The sequence below is a fragment of the Somniosus microcephalus genome, chromosome 4 (assembly GCF_052327205.1).
Source record: "Somniosus microcephalus isolate GS21.2 chromosome 4, FLI_Smic_1.0, whole genome shotgun sequence".
Lineage (NCBI taxonomy): Eukaryota > Metazoa > Chordata > Chondrichthyes > Squaliformes > Somniosidae > Somniosus > Somniosus microcephalus.
In genome coordinates this window covers 326,896,966-326,923,486 of record NC_140990.1, presented here as the reverse complement: position 1 = coordinate 326,923,486, position 26,521 = coordinate 326,896,966, and the positions used below count along the sequence as shown (strand labels likewise).

General features: G+C 45.5%; 1 protein-coding gene across 1 annotated transcript in view; it reads left to right on the top strand.

The window, feature by feature from the left end:
• Positions 1 to 26,521, top strand: part of LOC147120678 (contactin-associated protein-like 5) — a 1,541,569-nt gene that overhangs the window by 1,193,945 nt on the left and 321,103 nt on the right. The window contains exons 15-17 of the mRNA XM_085986862.1: positions 9,508 to 9,635; positions 13,394 to 13,564; positions 19,493 to 19,711. Coding sequence (XP_085842988.1) covers positions 9,508 to 9,635; positions 13,394 to 13,564; positions 19,493 to 19,711 — 518 coding nt within the window. The remainder of the gene's footprint in view (positions 1 to 9,507; positions 9,636 to 13,393; positions 13,565 to 19,492; positions 19,712 to 26,521) is intronic.

The window sequence follows — 26,521 nt, the reverse complement described above, 5'->3', positions numbered from 1 at the left end:
TCCTGAGGTTGTGAAAGTTGCTGTATAAATGCAAGTGCTTTTTTTATAACCCATTTCCCTGCACTTTCTCCATATGCTTTTACATTGCTCCTCCTCTCACACCCTGGAAATCAATTCCCTTTTAAATGACAGTGTAGTTTCTGCCTCAATAGCCACTGGTAAATGCAAGTCTGTCTTCCTTCAAGTTACCTTCTCGAAGAATTTCATAATTTGAAAACCTCAATTAGCTCCCATTTCAGTGGTAAATGGATTTGAGGTGCGTGATCTCATTGAATGCAGGCTCGAGGGGCTGAATGGCCTATGCTTACCCTTCTCTGTTTTAGTGAAAAAAGACCCAAAATTTTTTGCCTTTCTCCAGAACTATAACCTCTCACTCCTAGTCTTGCTCTTGTGAATATTCACTGTCGTTTTCCATGGCTCTAATATCTCTCCAATATTTGGGCTACCTGGAACTATCTGCAATACTCCAAACTGTGGCCTAACCAATGTCTTGTACAAGCTTAACCTCACTTCCTTGCTTTAAATTCAATGCTACTGTGTATAAAACTCAGAATTCCATTTGTTTTCTTCCAGTCTTTTTTAAAAATTATCTTTGTCAACTCGACGGGACATGCATTCAACATTGCGTCCATTTTACAGGCGTAAAACGGGCCTAGCAATGCTGAATTTAGCAGAGTGCTGCCTTGCGCACAGTTTCCGTGGATGCTTGGACAATCAAGGCCCGCATCCATTTCACAACCCTTTTGCTAAATTGGTTTAGCGCTTCACAGAAGGGTCGGGAACTGGGCGCAGGACCCTCATTTTCATATTTCAGGCTCTGATGTAGCCTAATCAGCGGTCCTTAAAGGGGACCCGCTGGAGGCCTCTGAAGAAACGGGCCGATAAGTTTTGCTTTTTTAACTTGCCTTTATGTGGAGCCAGGAGAAGCAAGAGTGTCCCTCCTGCTTCCACATTAATACTGCACTCACTACCCTCCACCCCCACTCCACTTCTATTTGCCTCCCCTACCCTCCCTGGACTTAACTGTGGTACCAGATTGACATCCAAGCTGGCCAAAATTCAAAGGGGAGATTGACGCCAATTGGCGCCTGCAACTCGTCGGATTTATTTCAGTGAGACGAATTTAGGATGGTCCTGTAAGACGTGCGAAATTACCCCTCGTCCCGTCCAACAGTTTATAGAGTTCAGACCCGTGGACCAGACAACACAAAACCCAAGGATTTCAGGGAAAAACTTTCTTCTACTTATAAAATCAGCAAGCGATTACCAGTAAGCATCTAATAGTACTGTTGCGTATAACAATTCCCGATCATACTTAAGCATACACAGACCTATTCCTTTACTTTAAACTCAAGCGATCATAAGCATACACCACATACATGCTAACACCAGTGAGTGGTCGGTTCTGCGATGACTAGATGTACGACTTTAACTGGAAACTGACTAAGTTGCCCCAACTGCTGCCCTGAGTGTCTTTAAGCAGCACTTTTTTTTACCCTAAAACCTGGGCTGGCCCCCTCAATGCGTATGTGTCCCAGATTATGAGACAAATGGTCGGCAGTTGTTTTCCTCTTCTTCTTATCACCTAGTCAGTTAACCAGTGGGCCGCAAGGCCATTCATACCATTTGCCTGAAGATGTTCCTGTCTTTGTAACACCCAACAGTTTGTTCCTGCTCAGGGTCTGTCGCTTCCTTATCTGATTAACAGCTGGCAGCCACAGCAGTTTTATTTTAACATTTGTTGAACAGAAAGTCTCTTGGCCTCTCAAGGCATGCTGATATATTTAATTTGGTCAACTTTTAAGTTTGGTCAAGTTACAGCAAACTTTTACAGTAAATGATGTATTCTTACAGTCCTCAAACCTCTCTCTTCTGGCACTTGGCCCCAGTGTGCTGACCATTTTGTGCCCATTATCGAGCACTATCAAATATAAGCCCCTACGTATCTCTTCCCGCCCCCTCCCCCCACTCCATCCACGATCTCTCTGCCCCGCCACCATATTAAGAATCTTACCATTTAAGGTATATTTCCTTCCACTAAACTTTTCCCTAAAATATACTACTTCACATCTCTCTCCATTGAACTACATCTACCACATTATCTACCCATCCCTTTATCTGTGTCCTCCTGCAATCTACCTTAGTCGTTCTCACAGTTTGCAATGCCCTCTGCTCTGGTATAATCAGCAAGCTTCAACATCATTACTCTTGTGTGTCAATGTCCAAATCATTTATATGAATGGAAAACAAAAGGGGTCCCAGTACCGATCCTTGCGGTACACCACTACCTTTCATCTCTAAATGGCCTCACCCCTTTTTTGACTTCTTTTACATTTTAGGGGCTACTAAACTATAGCCAGTGGAAAAACCCAAGTGGACTGAGGCAACCTCATTAAGATGGCCTCTCCTTACTTGCTCGCACTTGATGCTGTAACCATTTGATGACTTCACAGCCCAGTTCAAACCAGTTTTTCAATCAGTGCAATCTGAAGGCATTAGTAAAAGGGTGAAATAAGGCAGTGTCGAACAGTATTTCATTCAGGTACTTATATGTTGAAAAGACAGGCACAACAACTGAATTTGCATTGCCTGAACTGTTAATTGAACAAAGCGGGTCTGTCAGTCCTGAAATGTGGTTCGCACAGATTAAATCTGAAAAGATGAAACTTCTCAAATTTCCATTTCAATTTGAATCCAATGAATCAAGAGTTTAAGGTATGATACTTGCTAACAGGACCCAATTTCCTCATCTCATACAAGGTGTTGGAAGATGCACAGCACGTTTGATTTGTGTCACTTGAGCTAATGAGCTCCTGGGTCTTTCTGCTATCTGAACAATTCATAAACTGATCTAATAATCAGGCTATAACACGCTCTGTGCAGCTTCCCGTCTGCTAATAGGAACTTTGCTCGAGCCCTGATTGATTCAGCCAATATTCTAAACATTTTGCTTAAGGGAATGATTAGATAAAGGGGTTATTTACCCTTGGTCGTGAAGCACCCATTAACTTTACACTGTTCCTGTACCACACGTTATTCTTGGAGCCAAATCACTGCATATTTGTCCAAATAATGTAATAATAAAGAAAGAAAATGCTGGAGGTACACGGCAGGTCTATAGTTATCTGGAAGATGGGTTAGTTTTTCTGAAGGGTCTTCTCCTGACTGGCCCTCCCACCTTGCACGCTCTGTAAACTTAAGCTCATCCAAAACTCCACTGTGCCGTATCCTAACTCGCACCAAGTCCCGTTCACACATCATCCCTGTGCTTGCTGACCTACATTGGCGCCCAGTCCAACAGCACCTCAATTTTAAAATTGTCATCTTTGTTTTCAAATCCCTCCATGGCCTCGCCCCTCCCTATCTCTGTGATCTCCCCCAGCCCTACAATCCTCCGAGACACCCACTCCCCACAAGTGGAAACCTCTTCTCTACTTCTGTATGTTGTTACAGGACCTATTTGGATGCTCTAGAGTGAACCAGAGGTTGTGCCTTCAGCTGCCTAGGCCCTAAGCTTTAGAATTCCCTCCTTACAGCAATCTACTTCTCTACCTCTCTTTCCTTCTTTAAGACACTCCTTAAAACCTACCTCTTTGACCAAGCTATTTGTCACCTGCCCTAATTTCTCCTTATGTGGCTCGGTGTCAAATTTTGTTTGATAACGTTCCTGTGAAGCACCTTGGGATGTTTTACGATGTTAAAGGCGCTATACAAATGCAAGTTGTTGTTCTTGTATTAGTTTGCTGTTAAAGTAGCAAGTGTATTCCATGTGAAATAAACAGGAGCTACTTATGTGGATTTACGGTGGCATAGTGGTTAGCACTGTTGCCTCACAGCGCCAGGGACCCGGGTTCGAATCCAGCCTCGGGTGACTGTCTGTGTGGAGTTTGCACATTCTCCCCGTGTTTGCGTGGGTTTTCTCTGGGTGCTCCGGTTTCCTCCCACAGTCCAAAGATGTGCGGGTTAGGTTGATTGGCTATGATAAAATTGACCCTTAGTGTTAGGGGGATTAAATACGTTGGGTTACGGGGATAGGGTGGGATATGTGTTGGTGTAGGGGTTACGGGGATCGGGTGGGATATGTGTCGGTGCAGGCTCGATGGGCCGAAATGGCCTCTCTCTGCACTGTGGGGTTTCTGTGATTCTGTGGTTACCTTGATTTTGGAGCTAAAGATGGACAGATGTTAGCCTAACATCTGTCATTTGGAAATTGCTGGAATCCATTATTATGGAGGTAATAGCAGGACATTTAGAAAATCATAAGACAATCAAGCAGAGTCAACATGGTTTTATGAAAGGGAAATCGTATTTGATAAATTTGCTAGAGTTCTTTGAGGATGTAACAAACAGGGTGGATAAAGGGGAACCAGTAGATGTCATGTATTTGGACTTCCAGAAGGCATTCGATAAGGTGCCACATAAAAGGTTACTGCACAAGATAAGAGCTCATGGGGTTGGGGGTAATATTTTGGCATGAATAGAGGATTGGCTAACTAACAGAAAACAGAGAGTCGGGATAAATGGGTCAATTTCGGGTTGGCAATCAGTAACTAGTGGGGTGCCACAGGGATCAGTGCTGGGGCCTCAACTATTTACAACCTATATTAATGACTTGGATGAAGGGACCGAGTGTACTGCAGCCAAATTTGCTGATGATACAAAGATAGGTGGGTTAGCAAGTTGTGAGGAGGACACAGAGTCTGCAAAGGTATATAGATCGGTTAAGTGAGTGGGCAAAAATTTGGCAGATGGAGTATAATGTGGGAACATGTGAGGTTATCCACTTTGGAAGGAAGAATGAAAAAGCAAATTATTATTAAATGGAGTGAGACTACAAAATGCTGCGGTGCAGCGGGATCTGGGGGTCCGAGTACATGAAACACAAAAAGTTAGCATGCAGGTACAGCAAGTAATTAGGAAGGCTAATGGAATGTCGGACTTTATTGCAAGGGGTATGGAGTATAAAAGTAGGGAAGTTTTGATGCAACTTTACAGGGTGCTGGTGAGACCGCACCTGGAGTACTGCGTACAGTTTTGGTCTCCATATTTAAGGTAGGATATACTTGCATTGGAGGCAGTGCAGAGAAGGTTCACTAGGTTGATTCCTGGGATGAAGGTGTTGACGTATGACGAAAGGTTGAGCAGGTTGGGCCTTTACTCATTGGAGTTTAGAAGAATGAGAGGGGATCTTATTGAAACATATAAGATTCTGAGGAGACTTGACAGGGTGGATGCTGAGAGGATGTTTCCCCCAGTGTGGGTATCTAGAACTAGGGGGCATAGTTTCAGAATAAGGGGTCGCCCATTTAAGACGGAGATGAGGAGGAATTTCTTCTCTCAGAGGATCATGAATCTTTGGAATTCTCTACCCCGGAGAGCTGTGGAGGCGGAGTCAGTGAATATATTCAAGGCGGAGATTGACAGACATTTGAACTACAAGGGAGTCGAGGGGTATGGGGAGAGAGCGGGAAAGTGGTGTTGAGGACAAGATTGGATCAGCCATGATCTCATTGAATGGCGGAGCAGGCTCGAGGGGCCGACTGGCCCACTCCTGCTCCTATTTCTTATGTTCTTAGAATGTGGGGACAGCCAGCTTATTAAACAAAAGGGGACCTTTTTCACAGAGCAAGATCCAGTTTAGGTTGTTTATATAGATTTAAAATTCTACATTTTCTGTTTGGTGTCATCCCATATAAAATAAATATATGAACGCCACATTAAAATACCACCAATCAGTGAGCTAAGGCTAAAGACACGGGGTGGGGCGGGGTTGAAATTGGTGAACGTCAGTAGCGCAGAATGGCCGATAACAAATCGGCAGGCTAGTTCACACCGTGTTCCATTGAAAATCAGCCGCGGTGTAAAACATGCTGCCGATTCACTATCGGCAGGTTTTCCCCTACTGCCGTTGACCAGGCTCATCCCCAGGTTCTTCATTTTCCTCCCATGCCAGACCTTCCCTCTCATGATGCCAATCCTCACCATCACCTATCAACTTTCTTGGAATCGCAAAATCCTCTAGCCTCGAATGGAACTCTTACATCTGAAGCTGAACCCCCTGCCTACAAAAAGCTGTTTCCCTCTTTTATGCCAATCACTTCTATTCTCCATCAACGTGTCTTAACTCTCCATAGTCGCTGAATCCCCTACCATTAACATCCTGGAGGTCACCATTGACCAGAAACTTAACTGGACCAGCCACATAAATACTGTGGCAACAAGAGCAGGTCAGAGGCTGGGTATCTGCGGTGAGTGTCTCACCTCCTGACTCCCCAAAGTCTTTCCACCATCTACAAGGCACAAGTAAGGAGTGTGATGGAATACTCTCCACTTGCCTGGAGGAGTGCAGCTCCAACAACACTCAAGAAGCTCGACACCATCCAGGATAAAGCAGCCCACTTGATTGGCACCCCATCCACCACCTTAAACAGTCACTCCTCCCACCACTGGCGTATTGTGGCTGCAGTGTGTACCGTCTACAAGATGCACTGCAGCAACTCGCCAAAGCTTCTTCGGCAGCACCTCCCAAACCCATGACCTCTTCCACCTAGAAGGACAAGGGCAGCAGGTGCATGGGAACACCACCCACCTCCAAGTTCCCCTCCAAGTCACACACCATCCTGACTTGAAAGTATATCACTGTTCCTTCATCATCGCTGTGTCAAAATCCTGGAACTCCCTTCCTAACAGCACTGTGGGCGTACCTTCACCACATAGACTGCAGCGGTTCAAGAATCCAGCTCACCGCCACCATTTCAAGGGCAATTAGTTATGGGCAATAAATGCTGGCCTTGCCAGCGACGCCCAGATCCCAATGAACGAATAAAAAATAAAGCCCAAGTATAACCAGAATTGAACACTGCTCCATTGTCCCAGCTGGAGTATTGTGTCCAATTCTGGGCACCTCACTTTAGGAAGGACATGAAGACTTTGGAGCGGGTACAGAAAAGATTTTCTGGAATGGTTCCAGGGATGAGGGATTACAGTTACGCAAATAGACTAGAGAAGCTGGGGTTGGAGCAGAGAAGGCAAAGAGGTGATGTGATATTGTTTAAAGTCATGAAGGGTTTAGTCAGAATAAATAAAGAGAAAGGGCAGGATTTTCATTGGGCCATGGAGGCGGGATTGGAGGCGTGTGGGGGGTTAAAATCCCAAAATCAGGGGGCACGAACCCATCCCGCCCCCAACCATGCCAGTTTCAAAGGAGGCGGGTACCCGACCCGCACTGGGACCCACCTCCCTGAGGCGGGAAGGGGATTAGTGCCAATTAACTGCCTGGTAATTAACAGGCAGTTTTTAGCCTAATCCCTATTTTCATTGGTGAAATGTGGGATTCCCGACAGCTCCAAACCATGCCAAGTTAGTGAGGCGGGCCGTCGGGATGAAGGGCTTGGAAGGGTTGAGATGTCCGGTGTTCAGGTGAGTGATGGGTGCATGAGTGCAAAGGTAAGTGTGTTTGGTGTGTGTAAAGTGTTTAAAGAAGTTTTACTTACATGTACTTACCTTTACAGCCTTCCTTCCTTCAGGTCTCAGGAGTACCTCATCTCACCGGCACAGAAAGCAGAGCTGTCAAAAGTTCCAGCATTCAGCTTTCTGTTCCGGGGAGATCTCTAAATCATCCTGAGAGGAATGAATTAACCTGGAGTACAGATTGTCAGTGTTTGACAGCTTCAAACAGCTGTTTGAATATCAGCTGTCAAATGCTGATATTTCATCTGTCAAAAGATCTTGACAGATGAAATATCAATCTGTGACGTCACCTGTTGCCGGGTGGCCCTTAATTGGCCTGCTAAGCCCACTGGGCGGGCTCAACAAGGTCAATCAAGTCAAAATCGCGTGGGTTGGCTAGAACTCGATGGAGGCGGGACTACAACCCTGGAAGTTGTAGTCCCGCCTCCTACCCGCCTCCTCAATAAAAATCCAGCCCAAAGTGTTTCCAATGGCTGAACCAGAGGGCACAGATTTAAGGTGATTGGTAAAAGAACCAGAGGTGACATGAAGAACATTTTTTACGCAACAAGTGATTAGGATTTGGAATGCACTGCCTGATAGGGCGGTGGATACAGATTCAATAGTAACCTTCAAAAGGGAATTGGATAAATACTTAAAGGAGAAAAAATTGCAGGGATATGGGGAAAGAGCAGGGGAGTGGGACTAACTGGATTGCTCTTCGCAAGAGCTGGCGCAGACTCGATGGGCCGAATGTGCTGTACTATACTATATTCTACGATTCTATGTGGGGAGACTCTCCTAACATGTCTCTTGTGCATTTTAACCGAATACATGGAAAAATCTTGTCATCTGATGGGTGACCCCTCTTTTCATCTTAGCCTCAAACCCTTCGATCCATCACAACCATTTATGCTTTCTCTATTTTATCAGTACCACTGTGATCAATGCTTTTCTGATCCTTTCTCTTATGTTCCTTTTAAATTGCAAATAATCCATCCTACACATTCTTCCCACATACCCCCTATGTTAAAATGAAGACCCGTTGCATGCTCTCCCACCTTAATTCATTCTTCCTGAGGAATTTGAGGGTATCGTACTCCTTATCTTACTCAGTCTTCCTACCTCCTACAATCTTCAGGTTTTTTAAAACCAAGCTTGGCTACACTTGATCACTGCTTCATAACTTAGCTCTTTTTTATCGCTTTCAACATTGATGTACACAGTGGGCTCTTCCTGTTGGTTTTTCAGTTTAAAGCAAAAATTGGTTCAAGATGCAATTACTTGCATTTTATCTGAGAATACTCCTGCGAAGCACCTTGGGATGTTGTACTACGTTAAAGGTGCTATATAAATGCCAAGTAGTTGTATTTATTATATCAGCTTGGCTCAGCTGGTTGTGTTTTTACTTCTGATTTCAAGCCCCATTGATGACGTGAGCAAACAATCTAGACTGCTACTGCGGTGCAGTACTGCAAGGGTGCTGCACTGTTGCAGGTGCCACCATCCAGATGCAGCACGAAACACAGGCTCTGTCAGCCTGCTCAAGTGCGTATGAAAGATCCCATGTCGCTATTCAAATAATATCAGTTCCCCTGGTGTTCTGGTCAGTGAATGACCACATTATTTGTTTTTGGCAGCGTTGGTTGAGTATTCCCTCAACCAATACCACCAAAAAACAAATAACGTGGTCATTCATTCATTCACTTGCTATTTGTGGGGCCTTGCTGTGTGCAATATTGACTGTTACATTTGCTTACATACAGTGGCTGCACTTCAAACGTAATCTATTGGTTATAAAGTGCATTGGGCTGCACTGAGGACATGACAAAATCGATATAAATGGAGAAAAGAGATTGAGTGATATAATGAGAAGTTCTACAATGAGATTGATCTATCAAAATGAAAAAGTCTTATTGGGTTTAATGACCTTTCCTGTTGCTGAGAAATTCTTCTGTTCTTTTTGGAATATTGACCGGTTGGAAGAAGTGCTGAGTACTTTTTAATGTCACTGAGATTTACACTGCTGTTTTTTTTTCTTGTTCTCATTATTGGCAGGGCGAATGATACGGGTCTTCTTTCGTACAAAGATCACTTGCCTCTGACCCAGCTTGTAATTGGAGACACAAACCGAACAGATTCAGAGGCTGCTTACAGACTTGGGCCACTCCGCTGCAATGGAGACAGTAAGTACCACTCAGCGTTGGGAACATTATCCTTAAACTTTGGCACGGGGCGGGGAGCGAGGAACATCGAGGAAGAATTACTTTGGACGCTGATTGTGACGACGTTGTAAGGGTGTTGATGAAAGTTTCACCTGGTCGGTGTTTTCAATGAAAATTGCAAAGCTGCTAAAAAAGAAGGAAAGGTTGGTTATAATTTTTACTAGAAACACTGACCAGAGGGCATCTTCATAAATGCATTCACGATGTCTCTACATGCAGTGCTCAAGCATATTCTTCCCTCGTTACTTTGACTTGGTTAGTGTTTGTGAATGTCAAAAGCATATATTGAGCTTAGCAACAGATCAATCAGCTGTAAAGCTACATTATGTTGCACCTGAGATTTTAGGAGTGAAGATTTAATGCAGAGTTTAACCCTTACTGTACCATAAAAAACATAAGAACTAGGAGCAAAAGTAGGCCATTCAGCCCTTCAAGCCTGCTCCACCATTCAACAAGATCCTGGCTGATCTTCTACCTCAAATCCAATTCCCCACCCTATCCCCATATTCCTTGATTCCCTTAATATCCAAAAAGCTATCGATCTCAGTCTTGAATATACTCAACGACTGAGCATCCACAGTACTCTGTGGTAGAGAATGCCAAAGGTTCACAAGCGTACCAACAATGTTCCCTTTAATTGTTTTTCGGTGTGCGGCCCCTTTAAGGGGCTGCGCGGCCCATTCAAAATACCGCGCATGCGCGTTTTTTTCCCATTTAAAAGGTGGTGAGCCGGCAGCGCGGGAGCTCCAGAGCGCTGCAGGGCCGCGCAGCTTAAAGGGAACATTGCCTACCAATGAAACCCAAACTAGATGGACAACTAAAGGATTCTCCAGGCACAAAGCTTGGTGCCAGGAGTGTGTGTTGGGAGTTTAGCTGTTCTGAGGTGTGCATATGAGGACACAAATGTACCCTGAATGCTTAAAATCACATCTTTTACACATCATGTTATATTAGCAGGTGAACATTTTTTTGTACAGAGAGTCATGAGGCTGTGGAATGCACTACTGGAGCTAGTGATTGAAACAGAGATTGTGTCAACGTTCAAGGATAGGTTAAATAGGTGGTTGAAGGGAAGGGGAATAAAGCAATATTAGAACAGGGTGGGCACACGGGTTTAGGACTACTGCTCATGGGGAGGATGCTCACCAGGGGCATGGATCAGAGATGGAGCTACCCATGCTCCAGAGGTAGGGCTATGACATTGGAACCCTAATTCTCTGCCCTGCCCTCCCTAAGAATGGGGCTCTGGACTGGTTTAGCTGAACAGGGTGGATAAAGGGGAACCAGTGGATGTGGTGTATTTGGACTTCCAAAAGGCATTTGACAAGTTGCCACACAAAAGATTACTGCACAAGATAAAAAATCACGGGATTGGGGGTAATATACTGGCATGGGTGGAAGATTGGCTATCTAACAGAAAACAGAGAGTTGGGATAAATGGTTCATTCTCGGGTTGGCAATCAGTAACTAGCGGTGTTCCGCAGGGGTCAGTGCTGGGACCCCAACTCTTTACAATCTATATTAACAATTTGGAGGAGGGAACCAAGTGCAACGTATTCAAGTTTGCCGACGATACAAAGATGGGAGGGAAAGCAGTGAGTGAGGAGGACATAAATAACCTGCAAAAGGACATAGACAGGCTAAGTGAGTGGGCAGAAATTTGGCAGATGGAATATAATGTTGGAAAGTGTGAGGTTATGCACTTTGGCAGAAAAAATCAAAGAGCAAGTTATTATCTAAATGGAAAGAAACTGCAAAGTGCTACAGTACAAAGGGATCTGGGGGTCCTGGTGCATGAAACACAGAAGGTTAGTATGCAGGTACAGCAGGTGATCAGGAAGGCCAATGGAATCTTGGCTTTTATTGCAAGGGGGATGGAGTATAAAAGCAGGGAAGTCTTGCTTCCGTTATACAGGGTACTGGTGAGGCCACACCTGGAATACTGCGTACAGTTTTGGTTTCCATATTTAAGAAAAGATATACTTGCTCTCGAGGCAGTTCAGAGAAGGTTCACTCGGTTGATTCCGGAGATGAGGGGGTTGACTTATGAGGAAAGGTTGAGTAGGTTGGGCCTCTACTCATTGGAATTCAGAAGAATGAGAGGCGATCTTATCGAAACATATAAGATTGTGAGGGGGCTTGATCGGGTGGATGCAGGGAGGATGTTTCCACTGATGGGTGAGACTAGAACTAGGGGGCATAATCTTAGAATAAGGGGCTGCCCTTTCAAAACTGAGATGAGGAGAAACTTCTTCACTCAGAGGGTAGTAAATCTATGGAATTTGCTACCTCAGAGAGCGGTGGAAGCTCTACCACAGAAGGCAGTATACATTAAATATATTCAAGAAGGAGTTGGATATATTTCTTAAGGCTAAAGGGATCAAGGGGTATGTTAAGGCATTGAGTTTCTGCTTTGGGCGCAATTGCTCATCTCTTAGAATGTAGCGTTACTTAGAAGGTAACGTGATCCTGCCTTAGAATGGGTCTTGAACCTACAACCTTCTGAGATGCAGTAAAGAGTTCTATCAATGAGCCGAACTGAAATGAGTTCTCAAGGAGCCTCCCGATCCCACTTGTCAAAGAGTAAACCTGGCCCTGTTATTGCTGACTCCTGCCGAATGTTAAGGACCGTCTAAGATTTTTTTCTTTGTTCCTGGGATGTGGGTGTCGCTGGCAAGGCCAGCATTTATTGTCCATCCCTATCACACATATATATTTTCTTCTTTTTTTTATCCACACTTTTTGTTTTTCTTCCCTCCCTTCAGCTATCCTTCATTCTGCCAGTGCAATTCACAGCTCATCTAGAGCCATCCTTTGTTCCTTAACCTGTCCCATTTCCACCTCCCCTTGCCTTGAATATCTCTTAATGTCCCTCAATGTCTCTTAATCTCTCCTTATTTCTCTCCTATCACTGACCTTCCCTTTTGTTCTTTCATCCCCGCCCCCTTTTCCCAGCCCCTAACCTTGCTTTCCATCTCCTGCTTTTTTTCCAGTTCTGACGAAAGGTCATCGACCTGAAACGTTAATTCTGTTTCTCTCTCCGCCGATGCTGCCTGGCCTGCTGGGTTTTTCCAGCATTTCCTGTTGTTGGTGCCCATCCCTAGTTGCCCTTGAGAAGGTGGTGGTGAGTTGCCTTCTTGACTCGCTGCAGTCCGTGTGGTGAAGGTGCTCCCACAGTGCTGTTAGGGAGGGTGTTCCAGGATTTTGACCCAGCGACGATGAAGGATCGACGATATATTACCAAGTCAGGATGGTGTGTGACTTGGAGGGGAACTTGGAGGTGGTGGTGTTCCCATGCACCTGTTGCCCTTGTCCTTCTAGGTGGTAGAGGTCACGGATTTGGGAGGTGCTGTCGAAGAAGCCTTGGCGAGTTGCTGCAGTGCATCTTGTAGATGGTACACACTGCAGCCACAGTGGGGCAGTGGTGGAAGGAGTGAATGTTTAAGGTGGTGGATGGGTTGCCAGTCAAGCAGGCTGCTTTGTCCTGGATGGTGTTGAGCCGCTTGAGTGTTGTTGGAGCTGCACTCATCCAGGCAAGTGAAGAGTATTCCATCAGACTCCTGACTTGTAATATAAGACCCTAAGTGTGTGTTTCTGCAAGCATAAGTTGATCTACCATATTGCATATCTTCTGTACTGTCCCCAGGCATGAGAAAGCATGTACATTTTTGTTCGACCTCAATTTTAAAAAAAAAGTATATATTTATGTGCCTATACAGATAATTACTGGAACGCGGCATCATTTAACACCAAGTCTTCGTATCTCCACTTCCCCACGTTCCACGGTGAGCTAAGTGCGGACATTATATTTTTCTTCAAAACGACTGCGGCGTCGGGTGTTTTCCTGGAGAATCTCGGAATTAAGGACTTCATAAGGATCGAGCTGAACTGTAAGTATCATCTGACAGGAGTGCAAATTGAGACAGATCTGTAAGCTAGCGACTCACAGCGGGGTAATTGCCTAAAACCTCTCTTTGGTGCTGTTTAAAGACTCGGCAAAATCCAGTTAATTAGCGCAAACTACCAAAGTTAATGAAGTCTTTGCATGCTGAGACATCATTAAGCAGGATAGCATTGATGTGTCCAAAATACAAAGTTTATTAAACATTTGGGGGACTGGGTGATGCAATGAATTTGGCACTGGCGTGATGGGATGGAAGGCTCCCTGTCTCTGCTCATTGCAAGTTTATTTTGAGTTTGAACAGCCTCAATCCAGTTCTTAGTGGACTAAACTATCAATATCACTCAGAAAAAAGACCATGCTTATCGAGAAGGAAGTGACCTTCTCAAGTTGCTATAGTTGGCTTGATACCAGTTGGCCAAAAAAGGAAGTGTTCCAATCTCCAGAACTATGGGGGTGATTTTGCTAAAGGGGGCGTGTTGGTGGTGGGACTGCTGCTTGTCGGGTTTTAGTCCTGCCTCCATCGACGTCCGGCCAACCCATGCTATTTTCCCTTGATTGACCTTGTTAAGCACGCCCAACGGGCTTAGCAGGCCAATTAAGGGGAAGCCGGTTACAGAGAACGTTAGCGTATGGAAGGAGTGCAGCGAAGATTCACCAGCCTGATACCTGGGATGGCAGAAATGACATATGAGGAGAGATTGGGTCAATTGGGCTTGTACTCGCTGGAGTTTAGAAGAATGAGAGGGGATCTCATTGAAACTTATAAAATTCTAAAAGGACTAGACAGACTAGATGCAGGAAGGATGTTCCCGATGGTCAGGGAGTCCAGAACCAGGGGTCACAGTCTAAGGATAAGGGGTAAGCCATTTAGGACAGAGATGAGGAGGAATTTCTTCACCCAGAGAGTGGTGAACCTGTGGAATTCTCTACCAAAGAAAGCAGTAGAGGCCAATTCATTAAATATATTCAAGAAGGAGTTAGATATATTTCTTAAGGCTAAAGGGATCAAGGGATATGGAGAGAAGGCAGGGACAGGGTACTGAATTTGGATGATCAGCCATGATCTCATTGAATGGTGGAGCAGGCTCGAGGGGCTGAATGGCCTACTCCTGCTCCTATCTGCTATGTTTCTATGTTTCTATGACGCTTCATCCCGGCAAAAGTTTTTGACAGATGAATTGTCATTGTTTGACAGCTCTGTGAAGCTGACATTCTCTGTAGTTTGATGAATTTGTGTATTCAAGACACATCAAACCTCTTTTGTGAGCAGAAATTAGATGGTTGTTGCATCGCAGAATGCAGCAGCCATCTGTCATCTCTGCCGATCAGATGCGAGACTCTCCGCATCGCCAACCGTTGAAGCCTGCAGGAAGAAACAAAGGTAAGTAAACATTTTCTATCACTTTATACTCACCTCACATGCTCACCTCTCCACACTAGCACCCATCAATTACCTTCACAGTGCACTTGTGCACCCCTCCGACCTCCGCAGGCCCACTGCTCGCCTCGGTGACCCTGGCGGGGTTTCCCGATGTCGGGAAGCCCGCGCCTCAGCTGGAAAAATGGGGATAATCCTCTTAACTACCTGTTAACAACTCATCTCACCGGCACAGAAAGCAGAATGGCCGCTGAACTGTCAAATGCTGCAGCCTCTGCTTTCTGCTCAGGAAAGATCTCTAACTGAGTCTGAGTGGAAGGACTCAACTTAGAGGACAGACTGTCAGTGTTTGACAGCTTCACAGAGCTGTCAAATGCTGACATTTCATCTGTCAAAAGCTCTTGACAGATGAAACGTCACTCGCTGATGTCACCTGTAACTGGCTTTCCTTTATTTGGCCTGCTAAGCCCGCTGGGCGGGCTTAACAAGGTCAATCAAGGGAAAATAGCGTGGGTTGGCCGCAAGTCGATGGAGGCGGGACTAAAACCCGGCAAGTGAGAGTCCCGCCTCCAAAAGCTCCCCATTGAGAAAATCCTGTTACGGAGGGGTTGCTGGAAAAGGAATGTGGATGTCAGTTGAAAACCGATTAGGTTCAACTGTGATGTCTCTCCTCACCACCCGTTCACTATCTATGTTTACACATGAAGATTAGGCAGCTGAATACAATACAGGATGAGGGCTACCAGTGCCTTTGGAATCAACCCCCATCAAGAAAGGAGAGGAGTAAATGGTGTCCAGGAAGAATGTAGCATTGAAGGGAAATCTTCAAACAGGGTAGCTTGGGGATTCCGTCATTAATTCTTTAAAATTTAAACAAAATAGTTTTAACTGCGCCATCACATGAAGAGGATCTGAATCATGAAATAACTTATTATTATAAATATTTCCTCATGAGACTGGGGCAAACAAGCGTGCAAGATAACTTTGGATGAAGAAGACCCTTCAGTCCATTTGGTTAAATCCTTCCAACCCTACCCACCTCCCATTAAACCACCCAGCTCTTTCTTAAATGAGGCCAGTATCCTGGCTGCAACTAGCTTTCCTGTCTTACTGCCGCAGTTGTTGATCATCTGTGTAAAGAAATGCTTCCTGGCGTCTGTCACAAACTTGCCCTGAACCTGTGCCACCTTAGCCTGCTGGCTTGATGTCTGAAAGCATTGATATTAAATTACCCTGGTAAGTACCTTAAATCCCTCTGCACGGTCCCCTCTGAGGCTTCTCTCTATAGGACCCAGCTTATCTAGCCTTTTCTCATAGCTCGCCTAACACTAGAGTTCAGCCTCATTATTCTCTGGGTGATCCTTAGGGCCCCAGTGACTCCTTGGTGTCTCAGCGGTCAGAGTTGTACGCAGCACTCCAGGTGTGGCTCGAATTCAGCCGTGGAGACACAATTGAGCTGCGATTCTGACCTCTCAGTGCCTGATCATGATGTACGTGTGCAGGAGTATTAAAAAGGAAGGCAGGCAGTGCCTGCACATTGTCAGTACATAGGACAAAGCGATGTCAGCAATATTAGACAGCGGATACTGCTTAATGGAGCACTCTACCCTCCTTTCCCCTTGAAACAAAAGCTTGTCGTCATTTCATATTGACATTTCTGAATAAAATCCGGACACACTATTGTTTGATATCCCAATTAAAAATACGTATGATTAAAGCCTGTTGTTGCTCTTAGACTATTGAGAACGCTGGTTATTCTGTCCATAAATAACATCTTTAGTCAATATTTTATAGTTGGCGTTGGTAGCACAATAATAGCTGCATTCTCTGTCAGACAGAACTGCTTTAACAGTTAAATTGTCAGTTTAAAGATGCCTTATAATAAAATGCTGCTGTTAAAATGTCCATATTTCCTGGTATTTATTTCACGGTCCATGTAAACCTTTTACAACTGGTGCTGTCAGAAACAATAACTGAAACAAAAGATGTCTCCTAATACATCTCAACAGTTTTTTTTTAAAGAGCTTGTAAAACCTTTAGGCCGTAGAGCTAGCCATTACATTTGGTAAGTGACCTCCATAGGCTGAAATGAATGCCAGTCTCAGTCAATCAACCCATCTTTTTTTTTAACTGTTCGATCTTGTTATTTTATTTGTAGTCTTTTTTTTAAAATGTGGGCTGAAACATTTCAGTAACATTGCAGATATTGTTCATCACACTTATCAATGGAGTGTTGAGAATACATTCTTACAGCTGTCACATCAGACAAGCTTTTTTGGTGGAGAAGTGTCTCCATTGGAAGTTCGGCAGCATCTCCATAGTAACATGGAAATTTTAGCAGCGAGGGAGACCATTCAGCCCACCGTGCCTGTGTCAATACTAGCTCCCTATCAGATCTAACATTTCCTCTAATCCCATTTTCCTGCTCTTTTCCTCTACCCTTTCATTTTTTTTCCCCCAGTTGTTTATCTAATTCCCTCTTAAATGTTGTGGTTGACTCGGCCTCACTGGCCTCGTGTTGCAGTGTATTCCATGTTCCGTTTGCCCATTTAATGACAGCATTTCTTCTACCCTCCCCCTTTATGCTTTTGTTATTAATCCTAAATGAATGCCCCTTACCTCCGTCAGTATAGCTATTGTGTTGAATAAAACGTCTCCTGGGTGACGGACACCTGTCTGTGCATTTTCACTTCCAATTTTGTTTGCTGTTGATATTTCAAGACAGTGATCTGTGAATGAAGCATGTGGGTTGACAAGGAGCTGAAAGTGCTGGTTAACCCCACCAATGATAGTTATTTGAAGCTGAGAGGGGTGATTTTGATAGTGGCGTTTGTAATTATGAAGGGATGGGACAGGATGGATAGAAAGAGACTGTTTACAGTGATTGACGGGTCTAGAATCAATGGGCGGATAAGATTAAATACAAGAAATTTAAGACAGAGAGAGCAGAAGATTTTCATTTTACGCAGAGGTTTATGAGACTGTGGAACAGTGTTCCCTGTAAAAAAAAAATGTGGGGGTGTGCGGCCCCTTTAAGTGGCTGCGCGGCCCCTTCAAATTTTCGCACATGCGCGGTTATTCCAATTGATAAGCTGGCGAGTGGCCTGCTCGGGAGCTCCAGACCGCTGCACGGCCACACAGCTTAACGGGAACATTGCTGTGGAATACACCACCAGATTGGTGGTTGGAAGACCGCGTCCATGTTAACATTTAGGAATGTTTGATGGTGGTTGAAGGAAAGGGGAATAAAAGGATACGGGAACAAGGCAGGCAGGTGGAATTGAGACGACTGCTCGCGTAGAAGATAAACGCCAACACTTACTGGTTGGTCCGAACAGCCGTCCTTTACTCGGTCTGGCCTGCATGTGACTCCAGTCCCACACCAAGGTGGTTGACTCTTAACTGCCCATCAGCCGCCAGGGCAACCAGGGATAGGCAATAAATGCCAGCCTTTCCAGCAATGCCCAGATCCTGAGAATGAATAAAAAGAAATACAGGTTGAGCGTCCCAAATCCGGCAACCTCGGGACTGAGGCCGAGCCGGTTTTCGGGTTTTTCCAGACTTCGGAACGTGTTTCTGATGTCCGAAGTCCGGAAACACCCGAGCCCAGGTTGCGGTATTTCCGGACTTCGGACATCAGAAACACGTGCCGAGTCCGGAAACGCCTGGGCCCAGGTTGCGCTACTTCCGGTTTTTGGTAAGCCTCCCTCAGGGTGTCCGGGTTCCGGAACATTTTACGGATTCCGGACCCCTGCCACCAATTGTCCCGGAGTCCGGATTCCAGAACTCCGGATTTGGGATGCTCAACCTGCATGAACGATAAATTGGGTGAGATATCAGAGAGCGATTAGAACTCGTGGAGCCCACATGCCAACATCGGTCAGCACCTTCAGGAGAAGAAGGGAGGAGAGAAGGTAAAAGAATGTACAGGAAACTCTTTTTATCCGGCACCGATGGGACCGGCATGGTGCCGGTTTATCAAAAAGTCCGGATTACAGAGAGGTATAGTAAAAGGTACGAGAGCCCCGTACATGGCCACAGATCCAGGCGTCCCTGTTGCATAGCAACAGGTGCAGGCACCCCAGCCACAGATCCAGGCGTCCCTGTTGCATAGCAACAGGTGCAGGAACCCCAGCCACAGATCCAGGCGTCCCTGTTGCATAGCAACAGGTGCAGGAACCCCCGTTACACGGCCACAGATCCAGGAACGGCCACTAATATGAAGTAAAACTTACCTGAACCTACTCCTGAATTTTGCCAGTTAACAGAGATTTCCGGTTATTTAGATGCCGGTAAATCGAGAGTTTCCTGTACTTAGCAGAGTCTGTTCTGGTAGATAGGGCAGGCCTATAAAAGGGATCAAAAGGGCTGGCCATGAAGTGCCTTTTATTTCTGTCTTGCCTGCCAAAAGAAGCCGCGCACGGTCAAAAGTGCAATTGACATTTGAATAGAAGTGAATCTCTGCATGTCCATGAATTAGATTAATGTCCGGCTAAATGGCACTCACGCCGCTGTGTCACGTGTGGCTTTTTGCAGCTCCAGTGGAAGTCCTCTTCTCATTCGACGTAGGGAATGGCCCGTTCGTGGTGGCTGTCGAATCGCCCTCACAGCTGAATGACAATCAGTGGCATTATGTCGAGGCAGAGCGAAATATCAAAGCAGCGTCCCTTCGAGTGGATCACCTGCCTCGAACGGCTCGCGAGGCCCCAGCTGACGGACACATCCACTTACAGCTCAACAGCCAACTATTTGTAGGTAGGAGCATACTGTTCTGGGAGGAAAAAAAAAGGGTCTGTTAATCTGCCATCAGCACTTTGACTGATTACCCCTTTCATTTTTCTCTCTCACTTGACTGCCTACATTAACGGTACACAAAACCAAGAAAGGACCGCATTGCAAAAATCCCATTTTATGATGCGAGACAAAGCATTTTTAGTTCCTTTCCCATCAAGGTCGCCAGCATTTTGTGAGCGAGGCCTATCGAGGCTTACCGACAAAACCTATCCATTGAAAACATTTGGTCATTTACAGGATGCAGGATTAAGAGTAGATTTTGCCCAGTGGTAGTTTTAACAATTTTACATTGGCAAGCTGGAGAAATGACTCCTGTTAACAACAGAAAATGCTGGAAAAACTCAGCAGGTCAGGCAGCATCCGTGGAGAGAAATTTGAGTTGACGTTTCGGGTCGAAACCCTTTTTCAAAACTGGAAAGGAAGTAAAATAGATCGAAGGCAGGGCTGCGATCGAACAAAAGAAGAAAAAGAGACATTAAAAGGTATTCAAAACCAGAATAGCAACAGGTGCAGGAACCCCAGCCACAGATCCAGGCGTCCCTGTTGCATAGCAACAGGTGCAGGAACCCCCGTTACACGGCCACAGATCCAGGAACGGCCACTAATATGAAGTAAAACTTACCTGAACCTACTCCTGAATTTTGCCAATTAACAGAGATTTCCGGTTATTTAGATGCCGGTAAATCGAGAGTTTCCTGTACTTAGCAGAGCCTGTTCTGGTAGATAGGGCAGGCCTGTAAAAGGAATCGAAAGGGCTGGCCATGAAGTGCCTTTTATTTCTGTCTTGCCCGCCAAAAGAAGCCGCGCACGGTCAAAAGTGCAATTGACATTTGAATAGAAGTGGATCTCTGCATGTCCATGAATTAGATTAATGTCCAGCTAAATGGCACTCATGCCGCTGTGTCACGTGTGGCTCCTGTTATTCCCTATGGATAAGGTAGGCACGGATGGAATTAGAGAGCTGATAATGTGATATTCGGCGCCTGTAATCACCGCAGAATGCTGGGTGCTGCTCCTCACGTTATGAGGACCTGAAGCCTGAAGCTTGCTCAGCACCACTTGTGCAAACTGCATGAGTGCCCATTTCGCACCTCGGCTTTACAATGGGAATAAAAAGGGTTTCCATGATTACTCAGCTTCATAATACATGTGTACTGCCCGAACCGCACTCCTGTAAAAAAAAAATGAGTGCTACATGGAAGCTGCGCCCCCCTCGACCTCAATCTTCGCTGCTGAAGGGCGTATTGCTATTTTGCTTATTTCGGTGTTGCTGTCTGTCATTCACTGCTTCTGTGCTACATTACTGCCAAAGGAGAAAGGAAGTTAATGAAACGCACTGGAGCCTTACTGATAGCTTCTTAAACTGAAAGCATGCATGTCGCCATATGGAGCTCTACCTGAATAATGCTCCTCCGTGAACAGGAAAGGTGTGATATTCAGGTAGGGCCCCATACCACTCATCAATGTGCAGCTGGTCTGTGAGCTCAGTGACTGAATTATGCACGTTAATGGCTGATACCACGGCAATTCATTAATTGTACGGCAATTTATGATCTCACCGTTATTTGAAGGGCTATGAAAAGGGAATGGATGGCTGCTGGGGGACCAGGGATATCCACCCCATCCATGGCTGCACACCCCCTTGAGCAAATAAAGAATAAGGGGTAAAGAGCAATATAATAAGACACTGCTGCTAACGGGTTCTTGGGGAAAAGTACTGGCATCCTTAAGTAAAGGTTCAGATGCCTGCACCAATCTAGGGGAGAGGAGGGGAGGGGGATTCTGCAGTGCAGCCACCTTTTCATTTCCAGGACAGTATTAAGAGAGAGCACCAGCCCTTTAAAAGCTGCTGCTCCTGAAATCCTGCACCCGCACCCTTCTGGTGCACCCAGAGCGTCATGCTGAAATGTTGAGGATTTTAGCATGAGATCAGTTCTATTCAAGTATGTTATTTTGTTGATCAGAGTTTAAAGAAAGACTTACATTTATATAGCACCTTTCACGGCCTGGGGACATCCCAAAGCATTTTACAGCCAATGAAGTACTTTTTTTGAAATATAGTCACTGTTGAAATGTCGGAAACACAGCAGCCAATTTGCGCACAGCAAGCTCCCACAAACAGCAATGTGATAATGACCAGATCGTCTGTTTTTTAGTGATGTTGATTGAGGGATAAATATTGACCAGGACAGCGGGGATAACCCCCCTGCTCTTCTTCGAAATAGTGCCGTGGGATCTTTTCCATCCACCTGAGAGGGCAGACGGGGCTTTGATTTAATGTCTCATCCGAAAGATGGCACCTCCGACAGTGCAGAGCTCCCGCAGTACTGCCCTGGGAGTGTCAGCTTAGATTTTTGTTCTCTAAGGTGGGACGTGAACCCACCAACCTTCTGACTCAAAGACGAGGGCGCTACCAGTTGATCCACGGTTGACAGTAACGCGATATATTGCACCGGTACCACATTATCAGCCTCTTTTGCTGCTGTGAGTTTTTCCCAATGCAACAAAAGTTACATTTGAAAAATAAAACCATGACTTACTTAAGCATACGCACTGTGACATCAGTGTTTCCTCTTAAGAACAGCACAGCAGGTGCTGCTCTATAGATTAGATGTACATGCTTAGACCTCTGCTAGAGTACTGTGTCCAATTCTGGGCACCACACTTTAGAAAGGCTGACAAAGCCTTGGAGAGGGTGCAGAGGACATTTACTAGAGCAGTACAAGGAATGAGGAGGTTTCAGTTATGTGGAGAGACTTGAGAAGCTGGAATTTTTCTCCTTGGAGCAGAAAAAGGTGAAGGGGAGATTTAATGAGGTGTTTAAAATTATATGGGGCTTTGATAGAGTAGATAGGCAGAAACTGTTCCCACTGGCCGGAGGGTGGGTAACCAGAGGACGCAGATTTAAAATAATTGGCAAAAAAGCCAGTGGGGAGATGAGGAGAATTTTTTTTACTCAGCGAGTTGTTATGATCTGGAATGCTCTGCTTGAAAGGGCGGTGGAAGCAGATTCAATAGTAACTTTCGAAAGGGAATTCGATCTCTACTTAAAAAGGAAGCATTTGCAGGGCCACGGGGAAAGAGCAGGGGGTGTGAGATGAGTTGGACAGCTCTTTCAGAGAGCCGGCACAGGCACGATGGGCCGAATGGCCTCCTTCTGTGCTGTAAGCTTCTCTGATTCTTCAGGCTCAGCTGGTGAATACACCGCCTACTTGGTGACACTAAGGCATACAATGCGGGAACGCTTTCAGCTTTGATCTCCAGCCCCTGCCGAGTTCGCTGATCTAAGGCGGAGCGGCAGCTGAGCCTAGTAGTTACCTTCAGCGCATCTAAGAAATGAAGAGTAGGAATGTAGCCAGACAGAGTACTCAGTCCAGTGAGCCCCCCTGATGTGCGTGTGGATATAACTGATCTTGTCTGTGTTACCTTGCATATAAAGAATGGTCATTTGGGTGCAGTACTAGAGAGCTGCAGAAACATGCATAGCCAAGCTTCAGCATGAGCCAGTGCCCTCAGAGAGCAACCAAGAAAACCGAAATAGAGAAAAACAACCTCGCAGCACAGCAGCAGGGAGAGCGGTAATGTAGCTTTGTGTATTATACTATTCTTAATGGCTATTTATTCCAAAATTTGATCACAGTCACTACTGTTCCTGAAAGACACTCATCTTTGGATTTACCTCAGTGAACATCAGTATGTTACTAGAAATCTATTTAATGTAGTCCAGTCTTTTACACTGTGAGTAGGCAGATGGTAAAAGACACATTTAGATTTAGATAGAGTAAATAAAGATAAACGGATTTCAATGGCTGAAGGCTCGATAACCAGAGGGCACAGATTTAAGATGATTGGCAAAAGAACCAGAGGCGACGTGAGGAAAAACCTTTATTACACAACAAGTGGTTAGGATTTGGAGTGTGCTGCCTGATAGGGTGGTGGATATAGATTCACTAGCAGCCTTCAAAAGGGAATTGGATGAATACTTGAAGGTGAAAAAATTATAGGGTTATGAGGAAAGAGCGGGGGAGTGGGACTAACTGGATTGCTCTTCAAAAGAACCAGCACAGACTCGATGGGGTGAATGGCCTTCTTCTGTGCTGCACTATTCATGATTCTATACATACATACATGCATACACACACACACGCACACAACACCCTCTCGCTAGATCGCATATATTAATGGCCCAGAAATTCAGGTCCCAACGCGTGAGTACTGCGCATGCTCGAGAAACCGGCACTTCCATTCCCCTGAAAGAAGGGGTTGACAGGTGGAACACGTGCGCCGGAGAGGCAGCACGTGCGCATCGAACTTACGTTTTTTTTCCAGGTTTTTCCAGGAGGGTAAGTCTCCAGCAGTTACACTTTTAAAAAGCAGGTGCAAGGCCTGCTTTTAACAAGGTAAGTGGTGAATTAATTAAAATTAAAACATTTTTTCCACAGGTTTGTTATTTTTAAATACTTTAAAGAAAGGTAAGTTTATTTTTAGCCCCGTTAGAAAATGTAATTAATTTTTTCAAAAATGTAAATTATTGTTTAAAATAGTTATTTCATGTAATTTATAGTTTATTTTAAAATTGTGATTTAAAAAAAAAATTTATTTGAGGTTTTAGTGATGTTTTGGGGCTAATAGTATTTATAGGTTTGACAGCTCTTCCTGTCAAACTTATGAATGAAGCATTCCCTGCTACCATCGGTTCTCCGTGGCCCACGTGATCCCAGGGGATGCATCGAACTAACTGCGCCCCTGGGATACGCAAGCACTGCGCGCCCACAGCTCAACGGCCGGCGCGCTAGGTAAGTGCAGGTCGGAGGCTTGCACCCGTGGGAAGCCCCCAACCCGAATTTCTGAGCCAATTTGTGTGAACCTGTTTTTGGTGCACATGTCACAAATCCTACTGTCTTAGTGTACACCATCAAACACATCAACATACCTGCCTAACAAGAGAGGAATGTCACCGACCCCATTTTGGACTGGCCAGTCCAGCTTTTTAATGATCTGTTTAGGCATTTCAAAGATATAAACCAGGCACTAAAGAGACTGGCCTAGAAATTGAGTGGGCTTAGCGCCCATTTTGCGGCGCTAGAGGGCATTGCGCTGGACTTACAGCCGGTTTTGAAATTGACTAGGGCCCAACATCGGCGTTACACCGGTAGCGCTGCGACGGCACCGATGACGTCATCGGTGTACGCAGCGTCCCGGTTGCCGTGGTGACGGGCCCCAGCGCCGAAATTCAGTTGCGGCCGCCTCGCCCGTGGCAGCCGCAACTAAGACTCTGGCAACAGAGTCTTGCACGACTTTGCACCGGCGCATAAAGGTGGAGCGGCGGCCGGCTGCTTTCCCGCCGGCCGCCTGCCCGCACCTCCCTCCCCGGACTCCCCCACCCCCCCCCCCCGCGGAACAGATGCTTCTCGGCTGCGAGCCCGGCACTTCCCCGAGGTGCCGGGCTCATTTTTGTGGCCATTTAACCGGCCAGCGGGCGGGTGCAGGCAGCTCCTCCTTAACTGAAGGAGGAGGCCTGCACTTCCCGAGCCTGCCGCACCGCATCGAGCGCCGCAGCGCCGGAATAGCGCCGCAATGCGGCGCGTAGCGCCAGTTTTCAGGCGCAAACAGCCTTCAGTAGCGCCGGCAGCCGTTTGGGCGCGGCGCTACTGAATTTTTGGCGCGCACAGCGCGACTTAGCACCGGCGCTAAATTTCCAGCGTTAAGCCCCGGCGCAGCGCAAACTCAATTTCTAGGCCACTGTGTTTTTGTAAATAAAATGCATTTTGTTCATGTGCTTCTATGTTTCATGATGTGGCTATGTTAGTTATTAGGATTTCCAATTTCATTATTGCCCAACTCTCGAGGCAAAGCTATTGTTACATCCCTGGATAATGCTATTCTACAAGTAAATATAGGGCAGCATGATTCAATTTGTATAAAAGTAAGACACTCAGTCCACTTAAGGGAGTGCCTGACACCAGTGAACCACACAAGGTATCTATGACAAACTCATTTTTGTAACAGCTTGTCATGCTGGATCATCCTTATAGAATTCTTTGAAGAAATAAGAGATAAGATAGATACATGAAATGCAGTGGATGTGCTTTAAACAGATCTTTAAAAAGCATTTGAGGAGATAACACATAAGAGGCTTATGACAAAGATAATGACACAGGGAACTAAGGGGAATATGGCCACGTGGATAGAGAGATGGATAATGGGAAGGTTATCTGATTGGAAAGATATGGTCCATGGTGTTGCACATGGCTTTGTGTTGGGCTGCTCTATTTTGTTATATACATAAATGATTTGGACATGAGAACTGAGTAGCAGAATTTGTTGATGATGCCAAATTGCAAGGCATGGAAATTTGTGACAAAAGCTGTGAAAGGCTACAAGAGAAAATAGATAGGCTAGAAGGTTGAGCAGATCAGGGGGTGCAGATACATTTCAATGTACAGAAATGTGAAGCAATATATTTTGACAAGGGACAGTAAATTCACTTTAAAATGGTAAAGAAACAGATGGCCCTTGTTGTGCAATACACAGGTCATTAAACGTAGCAGGGCAAGCAGATACATCCACAAAAAGACAAACAGAACCCTTGGGCTGAATTTTCCGGAGTGGTAGCAGGTGAGATCGGTGCTGGGTCGGGGTCGGGTGGGAAAGTTGTTATTTTTGACAGCGGGTCGGGAACCCGCTGTCATCTCGCTCCCACGCACCTTTCCCCCAGGCGCATTTGTCATCGTGGAGCCGACCTGACCGGCAACAGCGAGGGAGCCAATT